Below are 22,438 nucleotides of genomic sequence, written 5' to 3'. Positions count from 1 at the left end.
TTTGTTAAACCGACATATAAGAAACATATTCACTAAATATGTGTGTAGACTATTTTGCAATTTCTTCAGGATCAGTTGCTTGTTCAATGGACGTTCAAAAACAGAAACATAATTTACTTTTGCACTGCTAAAAAGCATGTAAATTTTCAAGTCTTATAAAATTATTTGCGGTTAATGAAAAAAAATTAAGAAATTCACGTGCGGAGTTTCAACCTACAGACCACGTCATACAAAAAAAAAACACACTATCAACTTACCCACAGTAGAATTTTCACGGCCCATTGTTCTATGATTGTTGCTAAGCGACAATATGGAAAAATGGCTTTACCGACGGTAGATAAATTAAAATAACAGTATCTATTATCGGTAATTATCAGAGGAGACAAAACTTAACTCATATCACTCACAGACTTATACACAAAAGTTCTGTAAATTTTAAAGAAAATCTGTTCAGCCGTTTCAAAGTCTATAAGGAACGAACTCTCACACACAAAGTTGCATTTTTATAAATATTATATATATATATTACAAGATATGTTTTGAAACATGATATGAATCATAAATCTATAATTATGGTAATATTAGAAGATCCATTTATAGTTCTGTTCTTAGAACATTAAACTGTGAATCTCAAGGTTTTGGGTTTTGATTTCAGGTCATGGCATCTGTTTTATTTATTGGGAATTTATTAATTTCTAAATATGTAATATTTTCCTTTTTTTTATTTTTTAATGGAAATCACTTCAGACAAAGCATGAAGCCAATTGATGTAAGGAGCTATATATATATATATATATATATATATATATATATATATAAATACTACATCAAACTCAAAAACTAAGTAGTGATAAGTGTTAGATGGATAGATTCTGACTCAGAAAACAGCAATTCTTCTCACCTTTGTCAGAAACATTGCTTCATGGAATGTGAGGACTAAAGGACAAAAGAAGGGAAGTGAGAGTTACGAGAAAATCTGTTCAGCCGTTTCAGAGTCTTTAAGGAAAGAACTCGCACACACAAAGTTGCATTTATATAATTGTAGAGATTTTATTTCAATTTTTCATAATTTGAGAAATTAACACTTACACTTTTTCTACTTTCATTTTATACATTTTATTTTCTTTCCTTTTCATTAATTTTTTAACTGCACAAGTGGGTGTTGCCGTCAACAGCACAAGTTACATGCCTGACAGTAGTATGTAATTGTGTAAAGCTTGTACAAGTCATATTTGTTAAACATAAGGTGCTATCAAAAGAGAAGGAAGAAAAGATAAACATTCTTTGAAGAGCTATGCCTAGGTAGGTGGGTGAATAGGTGTGCCATAAAGAGTATGGAGGTGTTTAAAGCAATATAGTAAAGCGATATGAATGCAAGAACTTGCTTACCTCTAAATCTTTTTTTTTCACTATTAAAATCTTGTTGAAATTTGGTTATGTGAAATAAACTCATGTCATTTTGATCTTTGCTTTCTGTTTAGCAGAAGTCATGCCGATGTATTATATGGAGTAGAAGTAACTTCTGATTAATACTTATATAATTCCAGTTTATTTGTTTGGACAAATAAGGACCTCTTCTAACTTAACTAAGAAAAGTACAGATTTCAGTTGACATGGGTTTAACCTTCATCTTGACATGTTCAAATGATTTTTATGACCAAGAGAGCATTTTTTTTATATTTTTACACAACTTTAATTAATCTTTGGATTGATATATTTACTCCAAAAATGAATTATAATAATAACGAGTTATTTATTCAGGATCAAGATTGATTAATGGTTTTAGCTAGACGTGTGTCTTTTGTGAAAGATTGGCAAGGAGAGGGCATAGATTGGAGCTCAGACAAGCACTTGCCATGAAAATAACGATAAAGCAGAGACAAGCAACGTCTCTTCTGTAGGAAAAGGGTTGCAGAGACGAGAAAAGGGCATCACCTACTAGATTACGAAGTTGGTTTTGAACTCTGTCAAGGAAGGGGTACTCTGAGCAGTTCATGCCCAGATGTGATAACAGTCTCAAGAATCAATCACAACTAATTTGCTTTTTACTACATTCAATTTTAAAGAATTGTTTTTGAAACTTATACAACATCGTGTTAAGATCACTATTAATTCCCCATAATTATACTGTGAACTTGTTTACATAAACAACGGGAATACAAGTGGATATTATCTACATACAAATGATATTTACCCACCTGTACTGTGTCACTGGGATCAGGAACCAAGACAGTAAAACACAACACGTCCCTGTGGAACTCCATTGTGCACTTCACTCCAACCAGATTTACCCCCTATTCATAATAACCTTTTGGCATTAGTTTTCAGAATTTTTGAGATGAGGATTGATAATTTGGATTATTCAGACTACTTTTTTCATCCTAGTTGTTATTTTTACAGTATTTAAGCTGATATAACTGCCTTTCTTCCCATGCATCTTTTCAAACTTTGCAATCTGTATGAATTAATTAAAGAGTTCAGTTCGAAATTTCATACGCATTCCCAAGTTTGAAAAAAAAATACACCTGAAGATAGTTAGAGGTTAGATCGCCCGAAACATTGTGAAAGTAACAACCAAGATAAAAGTAGTAGTTCAAATAATCCGAATACAACATATGAAAACCTCAATTAAGATAACCATTATGCAAATCAGCTCCCGTAAAATTTGCAAGGATCAGTCTATGGTTGGCATTAATTTGTGACATGATTACTTCCCTTTAATGTATAAAAAATAAGTTAATTTGGAAGTTAATTTCTAAAAGCCGTCCCACATATGTACAATTGAATATTAAAATGATGATCGCTTTCATAATCCTTCCTCCTTTTGCAGTATTGGTTTCTACTCTGTATCTCCTCGTAAAATTCCCAGCCTTTTCCTGGAAGTATTTAATCCCCTTATTCAGGTCCAACTTCATAGAGATTTGTATTCAGAAGTTCAAAGTTCTTCCTCATAAATAAATTTCTGTCCTTATAAATGCTACAACCATAGGATAAAGTTATAGTTTTTTTTTAATAGGTCACATCTTTGAAAACATTTTGTAAGATTAATTTGAAACAATCAGAAAACCAATAAAATGTTAAAAAATATTTTAATGATTAAATTTTTTTTTTTTTAATTGTTTTTTCTGACTTTTCGTGTAATACACCTTTTTCAAAGAAGACTGTTGGTTTTTCAGTTTTTGTCTTTCCTTTTCATTTTGCTGGTGGTATTAACCCTGAGAGGTCAGCTTTTTGCGGAGAGATAAAGGATGTCTGGTCTTGTTGATGTTTGTTGCAAGTCTGAAGTTGAAATATATGCGCATGGTTGGGTGCTAATTTTTTAAAGGAGTTTGTTCACGTTTTTGAAAACATTTTGTAAGATCTCAAAAAGAAATTTTTTAAAATAATTCTAATCATTTAATTAAATATTTCATCATAATTTTTTGGTTTTCTAATATTTTCAAAGATGTGACCAAACTCCTATTTAAAATTTGCACCAAATCATGCATATACACATCAACTTCAGACTTACAACAATCGTCAACAAGACCAGGTGTATCCTTTCTCTCTCCACAAGGCGCTGACCATTCAGGGCTAATACCATAAGAAAAAAAAATCTAAAAACCAAGTTTTCTTTTAAAACGGTGTATTATACCAAAAGTCACAAATTTATTTATTTATTTTAATCATTTAATTTTAAATAACATGTTTTGGTTTTCTAATATTTTCAGGTTTTTTTTGTTTTGTTTTTGCCTTGCTTGATGCCAGGATTTAAAAGTGAGGTTTTGATTCGCTTTTAAATCCTTGATGATGAGTTTCTTGGCAACCTTACGGATTTTCATTTTCAGCCTTTCTTTCCCACTGACAAAACTTCTCCACTTCAAATAACTTCCCTGGAACAATTTTTCTCCCTCGATTCTATTCAACTTTACAGGCAAATCAGTTTCAACTTTATCAAAAAGGAAGGTGTTAATTAGTTTTTGATTATAAAGAACAATCGATGTGATCCAATCATCAATAGGCTAAGCTTTGGCCAACATTAATCGAACAGAAACACCATTACTATTTAAAAACATCTATTTGGAGCAGAAACAGGTTATACACAATTGAAATTATAATTAGCATAAACCAGTTTAGTGTGCAATAATGGACACATGTAGTGAAAAATTTACTCCAATTTCAACTTTTTATCATATATCGGGACCCTACGCCGGCAGGTAGATTATGTTAACTAGTATGAATTGCGGAAGAGTTACATAAAGTACATGCTGGAACAGCCTGGTGGCGAATGAAAATAGATCCAGGTATAGTTTTTAAATTTTCTGTATGTGCGTATATATATATATATATATATATATATATATATACATACACACACACACACTAGCAAAGAGATGCGACGTTGCCCAAGATTGAATGATGACCAATGAATTTTTCACACTCCTATATTTTTATTGTCATTGAAATCGCTCATTTTTCAATCAAATCAATTGTTTGCTTGCTCTAGTTCGGGACCCATCAAGGAGGAAGCTTCACATTGCATTGTGGGGAACCAACTTTTAATTTTGTCAAATTATTTTCATATATAACAGCTTCAAGTATTATGATTCAATTGTGCTCTAAACAGAAACATTAATGTCATATGCACCCCTGTCATATCAAAGAACCTACTGTTGATTTTTATATGTTGGGCCTTTCTGCTTGTGTGGTAATAAAACTTCTAAAATGCACTCGTGATATAAGGCTGTATAAAAGTGTTAACTTTGGTCAAAGTCGTCTGTTCCTCCTTTCATCGGATTTTTTCAATTAGCAATACTTATCAAAGGCATTCAACTGCCAGATACATAAAGTACATGTGTATCAAATTGCATAGAAATCGGCACAGCCATTTTGGAGTCCATAGGGAACGAACTCGCGCACGCACGCACACACACACACACACACACACACACTTCCTTTTATATTATAGTAGAGATAGAGATAATATAACACAACTGGTAAACCTTGCATATATCTTCTCATGCGTGTGATATAGATAAAAATCATTAATAACATATTTAAGTGTGAGAGGAGGAGCAGTATTCATTTCAGAAGTGCTCAATACATTAGTAGATCTGTTTAATAATAACACAATAAAGTGAATAGTTACATGTGCAATCCAATTTCAATCATAGATCTCATCAAGCCATTAATTTGATTACTCTATAATCGTCTTTTTTTTTTTTTTTTGACGCCTTTATTACAAAGTTAATGGCCTGATGAGACCTTTGATTGAAATTTGATTGGATTTACGCAACCAAGTACCAAATTACATCTACATCAATAAAATTATGTAACCACTTCTCATGTGACATTGTGCATATTCCTTGTGTCGACATAACTTTGGTATTTACACATTTTATTTTTTTTTTTTTTTCAATTACTTTTGTGAGACCACATGCTCACCCGCTCAACCACATGCCTGACGACCGTAACAGAATATATGAGAAAGCAAGTGAATGTCTGGCATCCGGTAGGATACTCTATCTCCAGCTTAAATAAAATAATGCAATTAAAAGGAAAAAAAAAAAACAATGTAGGTAAATATATTAACGCTGATGATTTAAAAAAAAAAGAAGAAAGAAAAACTGCATAGCTCAAAAACAGCTGAAAGGGAAATAATATTGTGTAATCATGCGTGATGCTTGTACATATACATGTGTACACACAGACACGTATGTGTATATATGCTCACACACACACACACAGATATATAAATGATAGTAAATGTTCGAAAAACGCGACATTTATCATTTTTTATGAAACGGTGGCTCTACAAATTTCAATTGCTGTCTATTTGATTGTTTTGGAGATAGACTCTCCTTCCTCTGCCATAACCACCTGAAACTACATAATCCAAGATGCTTGAATAAGTATATTGCATTTTAAGGGGGATTCTACATTATCGTGTCTGTCACTTATAAAAGAGAAAATACAATTTTTTTTTTCTTTACTCAATTTTATTTCAAGCTTTAAAAAAAATGCTTTAAATTAAGATATATAATATAAATGTGAAAGAGTTCATAGCTTGGAGTAGGAATGCGCGAGGGTTCTAATTCATTCTAAAGAAACCTCGGTTAAAAACTACAAATTTATCGGAATTTATTTCAATTAACATCACTGTACTTGCCCCCACTTCCCACCTAAATCAACCTAGAGTGCATTCTTGGGACCCAACTTAAATACTGAATTTTATAAAATATAAAAAATAATGGTTAGATCGTGTTATGGGCTGAGCACAAAAGGACAAAGTTCCTCATTCGACTGCATAGAGTGTTTTCCTGCTAATACAGGGTGTCTCCAAAGATGTACAAAAATGTACTCACACTTCGAATGACGATAAAACCTTTATAAACATTGAGTGAAAAGGAATAGCTTTGAATGCAAAAGACACGTGCAATTGAAGAATCATGTTTGCAAATGTTCAAGTTGATGACTATCCAGACAACGCTGATAACAGTCAAAGTGTTAAGTATATTTTTAAGACATCCTTAATATATAAAGTACATTGGTGACACAGCAATGCAATTTTACACTATATAATAATGAGATTACTTTTTATCATAGAAATACATCGTATATTTGAAAAATTTATGAATTAAAAAAAAAAAAAAAAAAAAAGACAGAAAGAAGATTGTGTAGTTCATTTTAAATTTTTTTTTTTTTTATTAGAAAATCCATAGTTGATTTTTGCACCAACAACAACAAGCGAGAAATTTTGACATTTGTGGAATTTTTAAGGAAAAACTTTGTTTTAGGGAGAAAAAAAATCTCAAAATGAAAGTTAGGATTCCGCCAATATAGAGGGATAATTCAGGTAATAACAGACATGGAGACCGAATTTTTTTTTTTTTTTTTCTCCATCCGAGGTGAAGAATCACAATGATGGTTTAATTCTTACACTAAAGGGCAAAGTCAATGGTTTTAAAAAAACCCGACTCTGAGTGTTTTTTTTTTTTTTTTTTTTTTTTTTTTTTTTTTACACCCGATTCTCCACTTTGGAGGTAAAGAGTCAGAGTGAAGAGTCAAGTTTTTATTTTATTTTATAAAAGTCATGAATTTGATTTTTTTGATTTTTTTTCAGCGCCTTCCAATCTCTTTCAACCAATATGGACATAACAGCTAAATTTAAAGTTATTTTTTTTAGCTGTTGTTTTCGTTTTTGTTTTTGTTTTTTTGCTTTCCCCCCCCCCCCCATCTTGAATCAAATCAAGTTGTGTCTAAAATCCATGGTTGTCAGTTAGATCAACAGCCGGGGAATTACAAATAATAATCCATTGCATGAAGTAAAAACAAATAAAATTAAATAAATAAATAACAGCTGTTCATTGTGTGTGTGTGTGTGTTTTTTTGTTTTTTTTTTTTACTAAAGAGTTACCACTTATCAAAGGCCAAAGGCCACTCAAGGGTTAATGAGAATCAAGTGGACGGCGAGACAACATTGGTAATGATTTTTTTTTTTAACTCACGTTCACCCTAAACAAGGCATATCGTCACTTGGACATAAAAGGCTATTATTTGGGTCCATGTCTGGGAAAGATTAACAAGATCTTGGTTCACGTTACATTTAAATTTCTGCATATCAGTACAGTCAGGAAAGCAGGTAGGGAATTCCAAGGTCTAACTGTTCGAGTAGAGAAAGATTTCTGGCATTTACGGACCGGACCTCAACAGTGATGAAAGTTAGAATTTGTCTCCTCACGAGTTAAGATACACGGTCAATTTTAATAAAGGAGGAAATCCAGCCCTCCAAAAATGGACCAAAAATTTAAATCTCCGTCTAGAAGGATTTCTTTTACACTGACCGTGGACACAAAATATGAAGTGCCGTATTAGAGCAGATACTATACTTTGATCTTAGGCAAAAAGACACAAGGAATTGATTACTATGTACTTCCAAAAAACTAAAATCGCCCAAACATTGAAGCAAAAAAAACAAAAAAAAACAATAAAATAAAAAATTAAAAAAAAAATTAAATAAATTTAAGAAATTTAAAAATGCTTACCTTCGGCAACATCAGCCATTTTGTAAGGTAAATTTTATATCAACACTTCAAGAGAGAGATATGTCCTGTTGACAGCAGTTTTCCTCCAGTAACGAGAGAGAGAGAGAGAGCGTGATTCCTTCACTCCAACACTGAAAAACAAAATGCACACTTGTTTAGCAGAGCTGAACATACCCTCCTCCCACACCTCACCACCTCCGCCCCGCTTTTAGATAGGCAAAGCGAAACCGAGGAAGAAGGTGCCCAATAACAACAATCCAAAGATGCTAAAAGAGAAGGACTTTCATTGAGGGTTTTTTTTTCACTGTTGCCATAGAAACTGACTAAATTCGGAACCAACTGATGGAGAGGCTGTGAGTTTCAGCAAGTGTGTGTGTGTGTGTGTGTGTGTGTGTGTGTGTGCGCGCGCGTGCCTTTCATTTTGATGAACAGGGACGGGGCAAATAAGAGGAATGTATTTTTCCCACGGCGGGAAGGTTAGACACAAGGGTCAGTAAAGTGGAATTGAAGAATCAGCTCTCACCCACCTTATGAAAAGGAGCACTCTAGCTTGAAAAAAAAATGCCTGAGCAACACCGATAGGAGCGCCTCAAGCAATCAGCAATAAACTAACCCCATCTCAAAGAAAAATATCAAAACCTGGGAGGACGGACCTCCTAGAATTGCACAGGACGAATAATAATGATACCGGAATCAACAGGGAAAAGGTCTGGACAGTGGTTTTGGTGTTGAAGTAAAAACCCAGCGATGCCGAGGACAAGAACGCGCAAACTTGGGATAGATGAAGAGAAACTATACAGAATTTTATTATAAAAATGGTTCGCTCCGAGATTTCGAACCATTTCCGCGTTAGTACATTTCTTGGTGCTTGTGCACTTTTGCCACCGCGCTATTTTTAAGTATTTTTTTTTTTTTTTTCAGGTTAAATTCAAGATTCATGATACCTTTTTTTGTTTTTCTTTAATTGTTAGGTGGAAGCACCCTCTTCTCACCATGTTAATAATGGCTTTCAAAATAATAACGTTATTATTTCAGCACGGTGACAAAAGTGCACAAGTATCCATTTCTTCAGGTGAGCAAAACTTAAAATCAGTGCTCTTTTATTTGTTTGGTTTTTTTTTTTTTTGGTTTTTTTATTTAAAAAAAAAAAAAAAAAAAAAAAAAAAAAGTGCAATATCGTAGATAATTTAATTTTCCCCACGCCTTTTTTTTTGTGTTTGTTTGTCTGCTTCCGCCACAAATTATTTAAATTAATTAATACTAACTCAGCTTATAAGTTAGATTAGCATTTCATACATACATACATACATACATACATACTTGGAAATAAGTTATGTATCATCCACTATAGATTATGCAATTCCTCCAGCTACACACCTAGAAAAGTATTAAACCTAACACAGTGATACGGAACAAAAAAGAGAAAGCAGCATCCTCAATGATGCTGGATTAAACAGAGCTAAAAAGCAAAATATAACGAACTGCCAAGGTACGAAATAAAAAAAAAAATAAATAAATAAAACTGGATTCTTAGGAAGATCCCATCATTCCAGTAATTATGGGAGCAACCGGATTCATGAAAAAGTTTTTAAAAAAGAATTTCAAAAACTATCAGGCAAATCTACTCGATGAACCAAGTGAAAGAGAGATAAAATAATTACACTTAAAGGAACGGTTAGAATCTTTAAAAGTTCTCTCAGTTGGCCTGTATAAGATAACGGGTGACTGCCTGGCATCTATTAAGATGCCCTACCTCCAGTTAAAAAAAAAAAAAAAAAAATACACACATAATGTTACTTTTTTGGTTAAAGAGTTCCATAGGCAGGCAGTTCTAGGAAAGAAACTTTGTTCATGGCATTTGCATTTAGTTTTAGGCACAGATAAAGAGATGGGGAAATTGTTGACAGTGGTTGTAGCTAGACGAGTGTTAGTTGTGAATGTTTTGCAGGGGGAGACGCACTTGCCATGAAAATAAAGATAGAGTAGAGATAGGCTCACAAAATCTCTTCTTTGAAAAAAAAAGATTGTAAGGCAAAGAAAAGAACATTTCTGATTTTGAAGTCAGATTTGAACCTGTCAAAGCGGGAAAGGATGCTCTGTACAACTTCTGCCCAGATATAGCAACAGTACTCCATCTTAAGATGGTATTCGGAAGAGCATATAAATTTTATCAAAATCATATATATATATATATTCTTTTATTTGCTTTTACATAAGCAATAATTTGTTGCTACACATCATGAGCATGTTTCAGTCAGCTAGCTACTAGTAGAGACCTCTTCAGGCAATAAAACTTATACAAAAGCAAAATATATACAGGGTGTCCACAAAGTCTAGCTGCAGTATCTACAGGGTACTCACAAAGTCTGGCTACATATCTACAGGGTGCTCACAAAGTCTGCCTGTATAATCTACAGAGTATCCACAAAGTCTGGCTACATAATTCAGCCAGATTTTGTGGACGCCCTGTATATATACGATGCTCAAGAAATTCTATTTTGAAGCGATACACTTTTTGACAAATTTTATATGATTAAATAAATAAACCTTGTCTTGAATCAGCTGTAAACAACCTTAATATCGTTGTGTATGCTCTTTATTTGGAACAATTGAAATTTTGAAGCATTAAAAATATAAACACACACACTCTCATATATAGGACACATACATAAACTACGAAAAACGTGATTGTAGCTCATCCATTGAGCTCGGATAAGACTGTCAGGAAAAGTAAGTTTGTAAAGTCAGTTAAATATAAAAAAATAAGACAAAATTACACGGTAGACGATAAAAGTGTCGCCCTAAAGAAAACAACACTACAGCTTTAAACCTTTTATTGAAAAAATAAATTCAGGGAACTTCATTATTCAATGTAGTCGCCTTCAACCTCAATCACCGCCTCAAACTCCTTTGCCAGTTTTGGGTCTAAACACTTGAAATCTTAGATGGACAAGGATCAAACTTTTTAATTTGATTTGAGCACAAAACAAATGTTAAGGGGTCAAAATTGGGATCAAAGTTTAAAAAAATTTTACCTCTGCGCTCTCTACCAAATTACTCAGCCAATTTTTGGTCTAAACATTTGAAATTTTACATAAAGTGCATTCAGACATAGGGCAAGCTTTTTAATCGTTTTTTGGCCGAAAATTTGGCTGCCAAGGGGTCAAAGTTGAAAGAGTTGACCTTTGCAGACCCTACCAAACTCCTCCGTACATAGATCCCAAGCAAAGCCGGATTGAACTGCTAGTATCTAAAATTAAAAATAAAAATAATATTCTTGCAGAGTAAAATAATTCCGGATTTGTTAGGAGTAGGTTTTTCATGTTTCTTGATGTCATTATTTACTAATCTAATTTTGTATATTTTGTATAATCCCAGACAACACTGGGTAAACCTGCCAGGGAGAGAGCCTTAGGGAAGCAAACGTTGATTAAGTAAACTTTAGTATAATAATACTGTTGTTTTTTTTTTGCTTTTTTACAAAAAAAAAAAAAAATCACCACTTTATCAAGGTCCAGAGGCCACTCGAGGATAAGAGTGCACAGTGGTCAAAAGGACAATATCATAGTAACCCTTGGGAGTGTAAATTTGGTAAATTGGATTACTTAGAAAAGATGTGATAAATGTTGAAGAATCTTGAAATGAATGCTGATTCTACATTCTTTAAAGTTGCATTGCTGGGAAGAAAAAAAAAAAAAAAACAAGATATGTACAACATATGCAAAATCTAAATCTCTTCTTCAGTTAACTTTCCATAGAAATAAAAAAAAATTTAAAAAAAAAAAAAACAATTTATGGGCAAGACATAAAAAAAAAAAAAAAAAAATCTAAACATAATCAAGAAATTAGGTTTCAGATTTTTTTTTTTTTCTTTAAATTCTTTCACCCTCAAACAAGGCGTGTTGCCACTTGGGATGATGACTATGGGATGTTGAGCAGCGAGATGTCTCTTCATAGTATAGTATCTTCTGCAGGTTAGTACAATCAGGGAAGTAGGAAGCAGGAAAAAGAATTCCAAAGTCTAGTAGTCTTAGGGAAGAATAGGTTTTCTAGCATCTAAATACCTTAACAGTGGAGGGGTGGGATCTTGCTGCTTGCCAAGTTATTCAGGAGTATGCACGCCGAGGGGAGCATAAGTGCTAGGAATTCATATAAGCAATTTTTTTTTAAATGAGGAGTGATTGCTTTATTTATTATTTTGACTATTATTCCCATTTTTGTTGTTATATTCACAATATTTCGCCCGACTTTCGTCAGATGCATTTTTTTTTTTTCTTCTTAATTTAGAAATCTTTGTGTTAAAATGTTGAGTTGAACTCTTCATTTAATCCACTGGGGTAGATTGTTCTTGTCCCTTCATTCATGACTGAGCAGAAGTGTTGATTTTAAGTAGTAAGGGTTGCACTGTAACGGACATGCATGGAAGCATGTATACATGCTTTCACTGAACACCCCTTAAAATATCAGAATGCACTCACCCAAGAGCTATATAAAGTCATTCGAAAGTAACCTCACAGGTTGCTCTTGGATTGTGTCGGCATTCATAATTATCGACCTTACTGATAGAGTTTGTATTGGGTCGCATCGGCCTTACTGTTAGAGTTTGTGTTGGCTCATATTGGTGTTGCGCTTGGGTCCGTGCCAGCAAACATTCTCGTCAGAGTCAAGAGAGCGCTTGTTTTTATTTACACGTGAACATTCAATCATTTACAACTCATTGTTAGCTAATGCAATTAAGTGCTACGCCATATGCACAAGTGTAAACTGAGTTTTGAGAGCCTTAAACCTAGTCTTGTCTAGGAGTATAGTATTAGTAAAACTGTATTTACAAGTTTCAATCGCATTTCTGACCGACTAGTTAAGGGTTAACAACGTTGGGCTGCAACACCCAGGATTGTAAGTTCTCATCGGTTTGTACACTTGAATCTATATTGAAGAGTCTTCAAAAAATAAATAAGAATAAAAAAAGAAATAGTCTATAGATGAATATAATTTTGTCAATAGTAATCGTTAATTACAGATTCAGCTCTTGAATTGTTCTAAGAAAAAAAAAAGAAAAAAAAGAAAAATACCCTACATCCAATTCGGACCTATCAAGTTATCTATTATATAAAGAGCAATTGTCTGTGTATATGTTTATGTTTGCATGTCCAACTAAAAATTAAAAACTACAAAACAAATACTCACAAAGTTGGTATTTTCTTTATCGGCATTACCAGGAATGAACGGGAGGGGGGTATTTTTTAGTATTATGTACTAATTTGGAAAGAAAATGCTGACTAATTCCTTAAGGAATCTTTAAAACAACAAGTTGTCTATGTATGTATCCCCAATGAGATAAATGGATTGGGCACAGAAGAAAGAGTGTGGGTGGGAAGAAGAAGGAGAAAATGGGAAGAAGAGAGAAAGATAGGAGTAGATAGATCGAGGTTTTAGTAGAAATATATTACTTTTATGCTGGGCAATGCTGGGCGGAGGAAAAAGAGGTGTTTGGAGAGAAGGAGGGGAAAACGGGAGGAGGAAAGAGAGAAAGACGGAGGTAAAAGTTTTAATAAAAATGCATTATACTTTTACACTGGACAACACCGAGTAGCTCTGCTAGTATACATATATATGGAAAATGAAAAAGGAAAAAAAAATAACATTTTATTTTTTATATATTTATCAATGTTTCGTTTTTATTTCAAGACTTTCTTAAGATGATTTTTAAAAAATAGCATACAAGTACAATATTCGAAAATATGGAAGAACTAAATTTCGTATAATTGGTGACATTTATTGGATGTGTTTCTATCAGTATTTTGTTTAATTTTCGAGCTTTGAGCGATTATCAAGAAGGCTCAAATAAGATTATCATTTTGTTTTTCATTCTAATTCGACAGGTTTTGCATTACCTTTATTGTAAAAAAAAAAAAAAAAAAAAAAAAGGACTTATCCAGGTAAGTAAAAGAGTAACTTCGTTTGCGTTTGATAACATTTTTTTTTTGTTTTGTATTTTTTTTTTTGCATTTTTTTGTTTGTTTTATTAACTATTCTAAATTTTTTTCTTCTTTTCTTAAATTAATATAACATCGAAATAATTTACACAAATAGAAGTTAAGAATAAACATCAAGACTCGTTCCAAAAATCTACTGAAAACTTCACATCATCTGAAATGGGGGATAGTGAGATAAGACAAAGGAAAAGTCTTAAAGTGAGGGAAGCTAGGTTGGAGAGAGTGATAAACTTTTTAAAAAAAGTGCTTTTATCCAAAAGGCTAAAATATAAGGTGGGGTCAGTCAGCTGGTGGATGAAGGAATAAAAATAGATGGAGATGCTGTGAATAACAGAGAAAGAGCTTGAGGCGGGAAGGAGGCGGCGGTTAGAGTTAAACAAAAACAGAGCCCTTAAAAGGAAAAGGTTTTTGACACGTCTGACTTCCATTAAGGGAACCAATTTTCCACCATCAATCTTAAATGAAAATCGTTTTTATGTGAATTTTCAATACTAAATTAATCATTTGTTTTTTAATACTTTCAAAGGTTTCAAATAAATTGCTATCTGCCATTTTGTTGTGGAAAATATCAAGTATTTATAATATATATTTTTTTTTTTTTTTTTACATGAGATAAATTAAATTTTTCACATTATAAAAAGAAAGCAGAAAAGGGAAAAAAAGAAGAGGAAAAGAGAGAAAAGGAGGGGAAGAAGAGAGAAAAAGAGGGGAAGAAGAGAGAAAAAGAGGGGAAGAAGAGAGAAAAGGAGGGGAAGAAGAGAGAAAAGGAGGGGAAGAAGAGAGAAAAGGAGGGGAAGAAGAGAGAAAAGGAGGGGAAGAAGAGAGAAAAAGAGGGGAAGAAGAGAGAAAAGGAGGGGAAGAAGAGAGAAAAGGAGGGGAAGAAGAGAGAAAAGGAGGGGAAGAAGAGAGAAAAGGAGGGGAAGAAGAGAGAAAAAGAGGGGAAGAAGAGAGAAAAAGAGGGGAAGAAGAGAGAGGAAAGAAGAGAGAAAAAGAACAAAAAGAGTAAAAAAAAAAAAAAGAAAAGGACAGGAAAAAAAGAAAAGAAAACATGATCGATTTCTGAGAGAAATGTTGGTTAATTTTTCTGAGAACGAAACAAACCAGCCGAAGTCATGGTTCACCAATCAAAAGTGAAAATGGGTTGAAAAGCAAAAGATGTTGATGCAGAAATTAAAAATTATCAAGTAAAAGTAAAGTGGGCAATCATATTCATTAACGACCAGAAGATTCTCTTTTCATTAGCTGCTACACTGAAGTGTAGGAGAGGACACCACTCCTTTCCCTGGATCATTCCACTTACTCTTGATTCTCACCTTATAATGATCAGTGTTTAGCAAGGAGGTATCAAGTACTATTTTTTTTTTAATCTGATTCGACTGAGGATTGGTCTCCAGACAGATTAGCACTCTTACTATTATGCCAAATCATAAAGCTAAGAAAAGGAGATAATGCTTCGGAGGATGGTCTCATGACAACTGAACCAGTACGGCACTGCCCCCATGACTTAAGGATTGTACTTTGATTGAAAAATAGTAGAATAGTATACTGAATCTAGCATTAAAATATATTAAGATTAATTGAAGTTAACCATATAGTTTTGACTTCAGACACACAGATATCAACTCTCCATTAGTAACAGATAAGGCAATTTTCTTTTAGGGGTGAAAGAGGGAAAGGGAGAGCAGATAAAAGACGAATGATTCTTATCAAGAAAGAAATTATATATTTAATAATACACAAATAGTGACCCAACGGGTCATGGGTGCTTTAGTATCATTACTTAAACGAGGCAATTTTCTTTAGACTAGAAATGGATACTATACTACTACAATCCATCCCATTAAAAGCTAGTACAACAATAAATTTGTGAATAAATTCGGTTTTCTTTGCCCATTCATAAATACAGTGGTTCCCACATTGATATGCCAACTGGTGGGTTGCGAAGAGGTCATAGGTGGAAATTACAAATTTTCAAAAAGTGGAAATCAGCTTTCATATCGTTATAATCGGAATTGTTTGTATTAATAAATATTAACTCGCACATTATTACTTGCATGGTAGAGATACTTAAATATAAAAAAGAAGAAATAAAATGTATAATAAATCGTTTGCTTAAATTGTTTGATATTTTGAATTTTCAACATTAATAAACATTGATAAGCGTTGTTAAATATTGATTTCAATATTCTTTTTTGTGATAGATACTGTAGAAAATTTAATAGCTTACAACTGTGTTCATGTAAAAAAAAAAGCTTTGAAAAAAAAAAAAAAAAACTGCACTGATATGAAGTAAGAACAGGTACTACACTTTGAATTATCTATTTGCAATAAGGTAAACATTTTACATTGTAACAAATTATACACAAGGGTCGTGGAAAATGTGGGTCGTTGGCCATCTTTGGTCTAAAAATATTTTTTTTAATATCTATTCTACTTTTTAAAGCTAGAGGAACGAACAAGAAAATTTTTTGTAATGACATTTAAGCGACATCAGTTGATTGAAAAAAAAATAGCTTTCAGCACAAATAAATATACAATTTTTTTTATATACCTTACCAGCAATTTTGCCTGTAGTCACGTATTTTTTGCTAGTCTAGAAAGAAGTATGACAAACGAATATATATATTAATTACACTGTGCCCAAAGTAGGAGGTAAAACCTGGGAGGGTGGTATCAGGACGAACGAACATATTACACTACAACACCAAATGAGGTACAAAGTGACAATAGACGAGATACTATACTAACCCCTCATCCCCACCCCAAATTAAGAATTATGTTATTTTCAGCTATACATAGTGTGAATATACATAGTGTGAATATACATAGTGTGAATTTCCTCCTCTTCCCATACTATTATAGTCTTATACTACACTACCTCCACTTCCTTTTCTTTTTTTTTTTTACAAAGGCATCACCACTTATCGAGGCCAAGAGGCCACTCGAGGATAAGGGTTAACGAGTGTACAGTAGACAATTGGACAATAAAGTAATCGTTAGTAATGGAAATTCAGTAAATTTGTTTTTGTGTGGAACGACTCATCAAAAACTTGTTTACGTTAGACTTGAATACAACCATATTGTAGTCATCTGGAAAACGGAAGACAGTTCTAAGAAAGAAGCTTTGTTCATGGAATTTACGTTTAGGTTTAGGCACAGATAAAGAGTGGGGGAAATTATTGATAATGTTTTCTGCTAGACGAATGTTTCTTGTGAAAGTTTGGCGAGGGGGGGGCGTAGATTGGAGCTCAGTCGAGCACTTACCATGAAAATAACGATAAAGCAGAAACAAACTCACAATATCTCTTCTGTGAAAAAGAGGTTGCAGAGAAGAGAAATGGACATCCCCTACGAAGCTATAAAGTCTATTTTGAACTCTATCAAGGCAGAATAAGTCCTTTCTAGCAGCTCTTGCCCAGATATGGCAACAGTACTCCATCCTTGGACGTACTTGGCTCTTATATAGATAGAGAACTGCATCAGCAGTGAGATATCTACTGGATCGATAGAAGGCCCCCACCATTTTTCCAGCAGCCTTGGCAACGGATTTAATGTATGTGTTCCATTTCAGATCAGGAGTAAAGGTCAAGCCCAGAAGATTGTCAAAACATGAGGCCTCCCCAAGACGAGAGCCATTCATTTCAATTGATGCAAGATTCCCAGAGCGTTGATGATGTAAAGATAAAAGCTTGGTTTTAGATGCATTAAAAGTAACACGCCACCTCTTTCCCCTATACTATTTAATACTATGTACAATAATAGTCTTAAATAGTAAGAGTTTCATCATGAAACAGATGAATCTCCATTATATATATATATATATATATATGACAAACAATATTCACAACATTCGTATTCTTCCATTCGTTCGAAGAATCCAAATAATATAAATAATCACCCTTCATCTTAAAATTTCAGAAACGTAATATTCACAAGCTTGCTTGTTATCTTGTCAAGGGAATACCTTTTTTTTTTCTTCCCTCCCCCCCCCCCAACATATAATTACCGCAAGTTGTAAGAAAACGGTCTAGAAGACTTGCAAACTGTCCATCAGTGTCGGGCACACAAGTGGGTTCATTAACAATGTGCGTTAGGTCGAAAAAAACAAAAAAATTGCCCACCGAATATACAGTTTTTTTCTTTTTTCCTTCTATCAGAAAAAGAATTACTCACGGTTAAAAAGAAAAAAAAAATGAAATGTAAACTAATTAATTCCATTTTTACTGCACCTCCCCCTTCCTTCCAAAATTACTTGTTAACAGTTTACTTGACCACCAGGAATTTGAGGAAGAGGGATGATTTTGTGTCATAGAGGGTAATTGGGGTATAGGATTGACACATCATCGTTTTTATATACTGTTTATGTATATGCGATATTAGTTGCAATGTTGATTTGCATATTGGTTTAAAAAAAATAAATCAATAAAGGACATCTTATTAATCAATTATTATTTGTTATTGCTTTTTTTGTTTGTTATTTTTGTTTTTGTTTTTTGTAATCCAATGATTGGTTTCATGTAACAAATAATACTGTTTGAAGATATTGTTTTATTTTCTTAGACAAATGTCTAGCATTTGTGTTCAAATGTTCCTTCCTTTAGAGAAACCGACTTGAGTTTCAGCAAATTGCGATCTATTTCTAATTTGTAAGTGAGAAGGCCAATAGATATTTTTTTAAGAAAGGGGGAAAAAATGATACAATTATAACAATGTTACTACAAATTTCACAATTGTTCATTATGATGCCATTATAACAATCTGTTTCCATAAATGTAACAAGAGTTCATTGCATCTTCACCCCAAACAAGGCACACTGCCACTTGATCTAGGGAACTCGGATGTATCTAGAACATAAACTGCAGAGATACTATGTAGGGAGTTGAGCAGCAAGATGTTTGTTTACATTACACTTGAACTTCAGTACAGTCGGGAAAGCAGGAACCCGGAACAGAATTCCAAAGTCTAGCAGTTCTGGGGAAGAAACTATAGAGTAGAAGGCTTTCTGGCATCTGGATCTCTACCGTGTAGGGGTGGGATTTTGCTGTTTGTCCGGTTTGTTGGGGTATTTACATCAAGAGGGTACAAGGGCTTGCAGTTCATCAGAGCATCTACGATTAAAACAGGCAGAAGCTTAGTGACTCTTTTGAACCTTGTCTAGTTCTACTAGTCAGTAGCAGATGCTCCAGCCCAAATGTGACAACTCCATACATGGGCGAATGGTGGACTTGTAGAGGTACAGGATACTTTCAGGTGTAAATAACTTTCTAGCATGGTAGAGAGCTCCCATTTTCCTTGCAGCACCCGCGGTAATGCCGTCAATGTATCTGTTCTAACTAGTGTTCCCTGTGAACGTTAAGCTGAGAAGTTTGAACGAATTACTTTCAGGTAATGTATCATTAGCCAGAGCTATTGGTGGTTGAGAAGGGTTCTTGTAATCATAAAAGGAAACAAACTTAGTCTTGGAAACATTGAATGTAACCATCCATTCTTGTCCCCATTCCACTACAGATTGGAGATCTTCCTCTAAGGTTTCTGCTATTGCTTTAAATATGTGTTCATTCGTTTTCCCCTCGTGCCTGTTATAGAGCGTGGTGTCATCAGCAAATACACCCATCTCCATAACAATTTTATCAGAGAGGTCATTTATGAACATCAGGAATAATAAAGGTCCAAGGATCGACACAAGGTACACGAGCATTTATGTTGGTTGGTTATTTTTGTTTTACGGGATATCAACCCTTTTTGGGTTATTTAATGCTGAATTCAAAGATTTTGAAGAAAAATTTTTTAATAGAATGTATTTGTTGTTTTCAAGTCGGTTTCTATTTAACCCATAGTTGGGACCCTAACAGGTACTACCACTCCGGGTCAGAGTGGACCTGGAAGCAATGGTAATTAAAGGGTGGCTCCACACTTCTCCAAGCCCGCAAACTGGGGCCTCACCACTGGATATAGTTTAAGGTCATATCCAGGACCAACCAGCATTTATATCATATTGTTTTGACGTACGACCATCGAGGACAACCTGGATTCTTCTCTTATTTAAGAAGGATTTAATTATGTTAAGTATTCGTCCAGAGAATTTGACAATTACTTTTAGTCTTATTCTAGGCTAAATTCTGTCACCAAAATACCACATTCACTCCATGGTTTGATCCTACTTAGATAGTTCCAATTTGTTTCAAAAATATTTTATTTGCAGAAATAGTTGGTTCCAAAATTAAATAAAAAAAAAAACAGAAAAACTTTTTTTTTTCTTTTTTTACACGGTGGTCACCACCTATCAAGGCCCGGAAGCCACTCAGGGATAAGGGTTATTGCAAGTACAGTACGTTAGTGTGGAGATTTATTGAAGTGTTTACTTGAGGTGGCGGTTCATTAGGAATTTGTTTATGTTGGACTTGAAGACATCCAGGTTGTAGTCAGGTGGGAAGCAGGCAGACGGAACAGAGTTCCACAAGCGTGCAGTTTTAAGAAAGAAGCTTTGTTCATGGAATCTACGTTTTGATTTAGGCACAGATAAAGAGTGGGGAAATTTTTCACAGTGGATTCAGCTAAACCTGATTCAATGTAGATCTCAGATGGTCTAATAATTAGAGAAAATTTTGAATTTTGCTTTTTTATCACAGTTTTATCATGAAATACAATAATAAAGAAAAAACTTTCAATTAAAAAAATATTTTTTTAATGGATTTTAACAAAAATGGAAATAGAATTATTGACAATTTAAAGAGGGATATTTGACCCCCCACCACACTACATCTATTGTTAAAGATTGGTTTAAAATGGACGACAGGATGTTAAAAATAGTTAAAAATAACTAGTGGGAATCCAATGAAATTTCATGATGCTTTTCTATATCAATCTGTATAATTTACTGTTAATAATATTCTTTTTGAAATTATAATTGTCTGTCAGGATCAATACTATTAAGAAGAAAATTACTTTCTTCTCTGTAAAAGTAATTGTCTTTGTTAGCTAAATGACCTTTAAATAAATAAAACGAGTGCGTCTATTTAAAATTGTAGCAATTCTTTTTAAAATTATAAATATTCTCGGTATTCTTACTATAAAAATAATTGCCAACTAAATATTCTTCAAATTAATAAAACACGTATCACATTTTGAAATTTATATTGCTATTTTTATTATAATTGTATTGTTTTAGTCGAATTTGATTTTGGAATAATTCATTTTAAAATGGTAAAGTCAACTTTTTTTTTTTACCTTGGCGAAATTGATTAATTATCAATCAACCTCCACTTTGTTGATCTAATGATCTCATTTTTTTTTTACATATATGTCAAAGGTGATAACGTATGTACGAACCTGAATCCTTTAATGTATTATAAGAGATAAAATAGAAGCAAAGCAGAGGACTTCAAACCAAATGAGAAACAGGAAACTATTTAACATTGAATAAACTAACATTTTCAGAGTTTCTTCATTTTTGTTTCTTTTTAAATATAAACAAAGCTGTTTTTATGCACTCAAGTGTGCTTGTATGCTCTCAAGTACTCTTTATTTTACATTCAGTCAGCGAGTGTAGAGTTTCAATGGCTAGGCCTGCTATAAAAGGATAACCTTTGAAATACTCTCAAGGTTTTGGAAAGAAAATGAAGTCTTAATATTCACAATTTGAAAAAAATAAATAAATAAATCATTCTTATTTGGATTCTTAGGACTACAATTCTCATCTCGAGTGTAATTTTCACAACGTTTCAGTCAATGTATTTCCAACAATCGTTCTTTTTAAAACGATAAATATAAATATACGGCATAATCGCGTTTACACACCGGTTCTCATCAGATCACCGAAGTTAAGCAACGCCAAGCCTGGTTATTACCAGATGGGTGACCATTTGAGAATTCTATGCCCTGTATGTGCTCTCCGCTTATCTCGGCATTTGTTTCTAGTTGTCTTGTACACTTCACTTGCCACTGGTATTTAACAATGTCGACTCAGGAGAGGTGTGGTTAGAGATTGCGCACTTCCTGCCAATAAGACTTTTACGCGCAGCCACCCCTTTGTGGGTAACCATAGTCTGTCAAAGACTGACTGAGCCCTTTTATTTCCAACAATCTTTGGATGCATCTTGTTGAACTTGGAAATCTTTCAGTTGAACTCTGGGAATCTGCACGGAATTTCAGAGTGTCACCAACACTGAGGATTGAACTTTCAACCTCCAGTAGAGTGTAACTTACAACTAAATTTTACCACGTATTTTATCCACCACCGACAATTCTAGTATGAATTTTCAGAGCTTGAAACCTATTCCTGTTTTGAGAAGTATAATCTTACTACTTACGACCACGTCTTTGAGAGATAAGGAATTATGATAGATTTCCATAAAAACTCGTTAATCTGCTAAAAGTCTATTGTTCACATGTTTTCAACACGACGATACTATTAAAGTC

The 22,438-nt window shown here is 33.4% G+C and overlaps 1 protein-coding gene across 50 annotated transcripts in view; it reads right to left on the bottom strand.

Moving 5' to 3' along the window:
• Window positions 1-22,438, bottom strand: part of LOC145258179 (uncharacterized) — a 399,192-nt gene that overhangs the window by 306,946 nt on the left and 69,808 nt on the right. For all 50 annotated transcript variants that reach the window (XM_080116006.1, XM_080116009.1, XM_080116011.1 and 47 more), the window contains exon 2: window positions 8,025-8,155. In XM_080116006.1, the coding sequence (XP_079972132.1) occupies window positions 8,025-8,043 (19 nt within the window). In that variant the 5' untranslated portion in view covers window positions 8,044-8,155. The remainder of the gene's footprint in view (window positions 1-8,024; window positions 8,156-22,438) is intronic.

This window comes from Euprymna scolopes, chromosome 33, assembly GCF_053919585.1.
Source record: "Euprymna scolopes isolate OS-2025 chromosome 33, ASM5391958v1, whole genome shotgun sequence".
Lineage (NCBI taxonomy): Eukaryota > Metazoa > Mollusca > Cephalopoda > Sepiida > Sepiolidae > Euprymna > Euprymna scolopes.
This window is presented reverse-complemented; position numbering and strand designations above follow the sequence as displayed.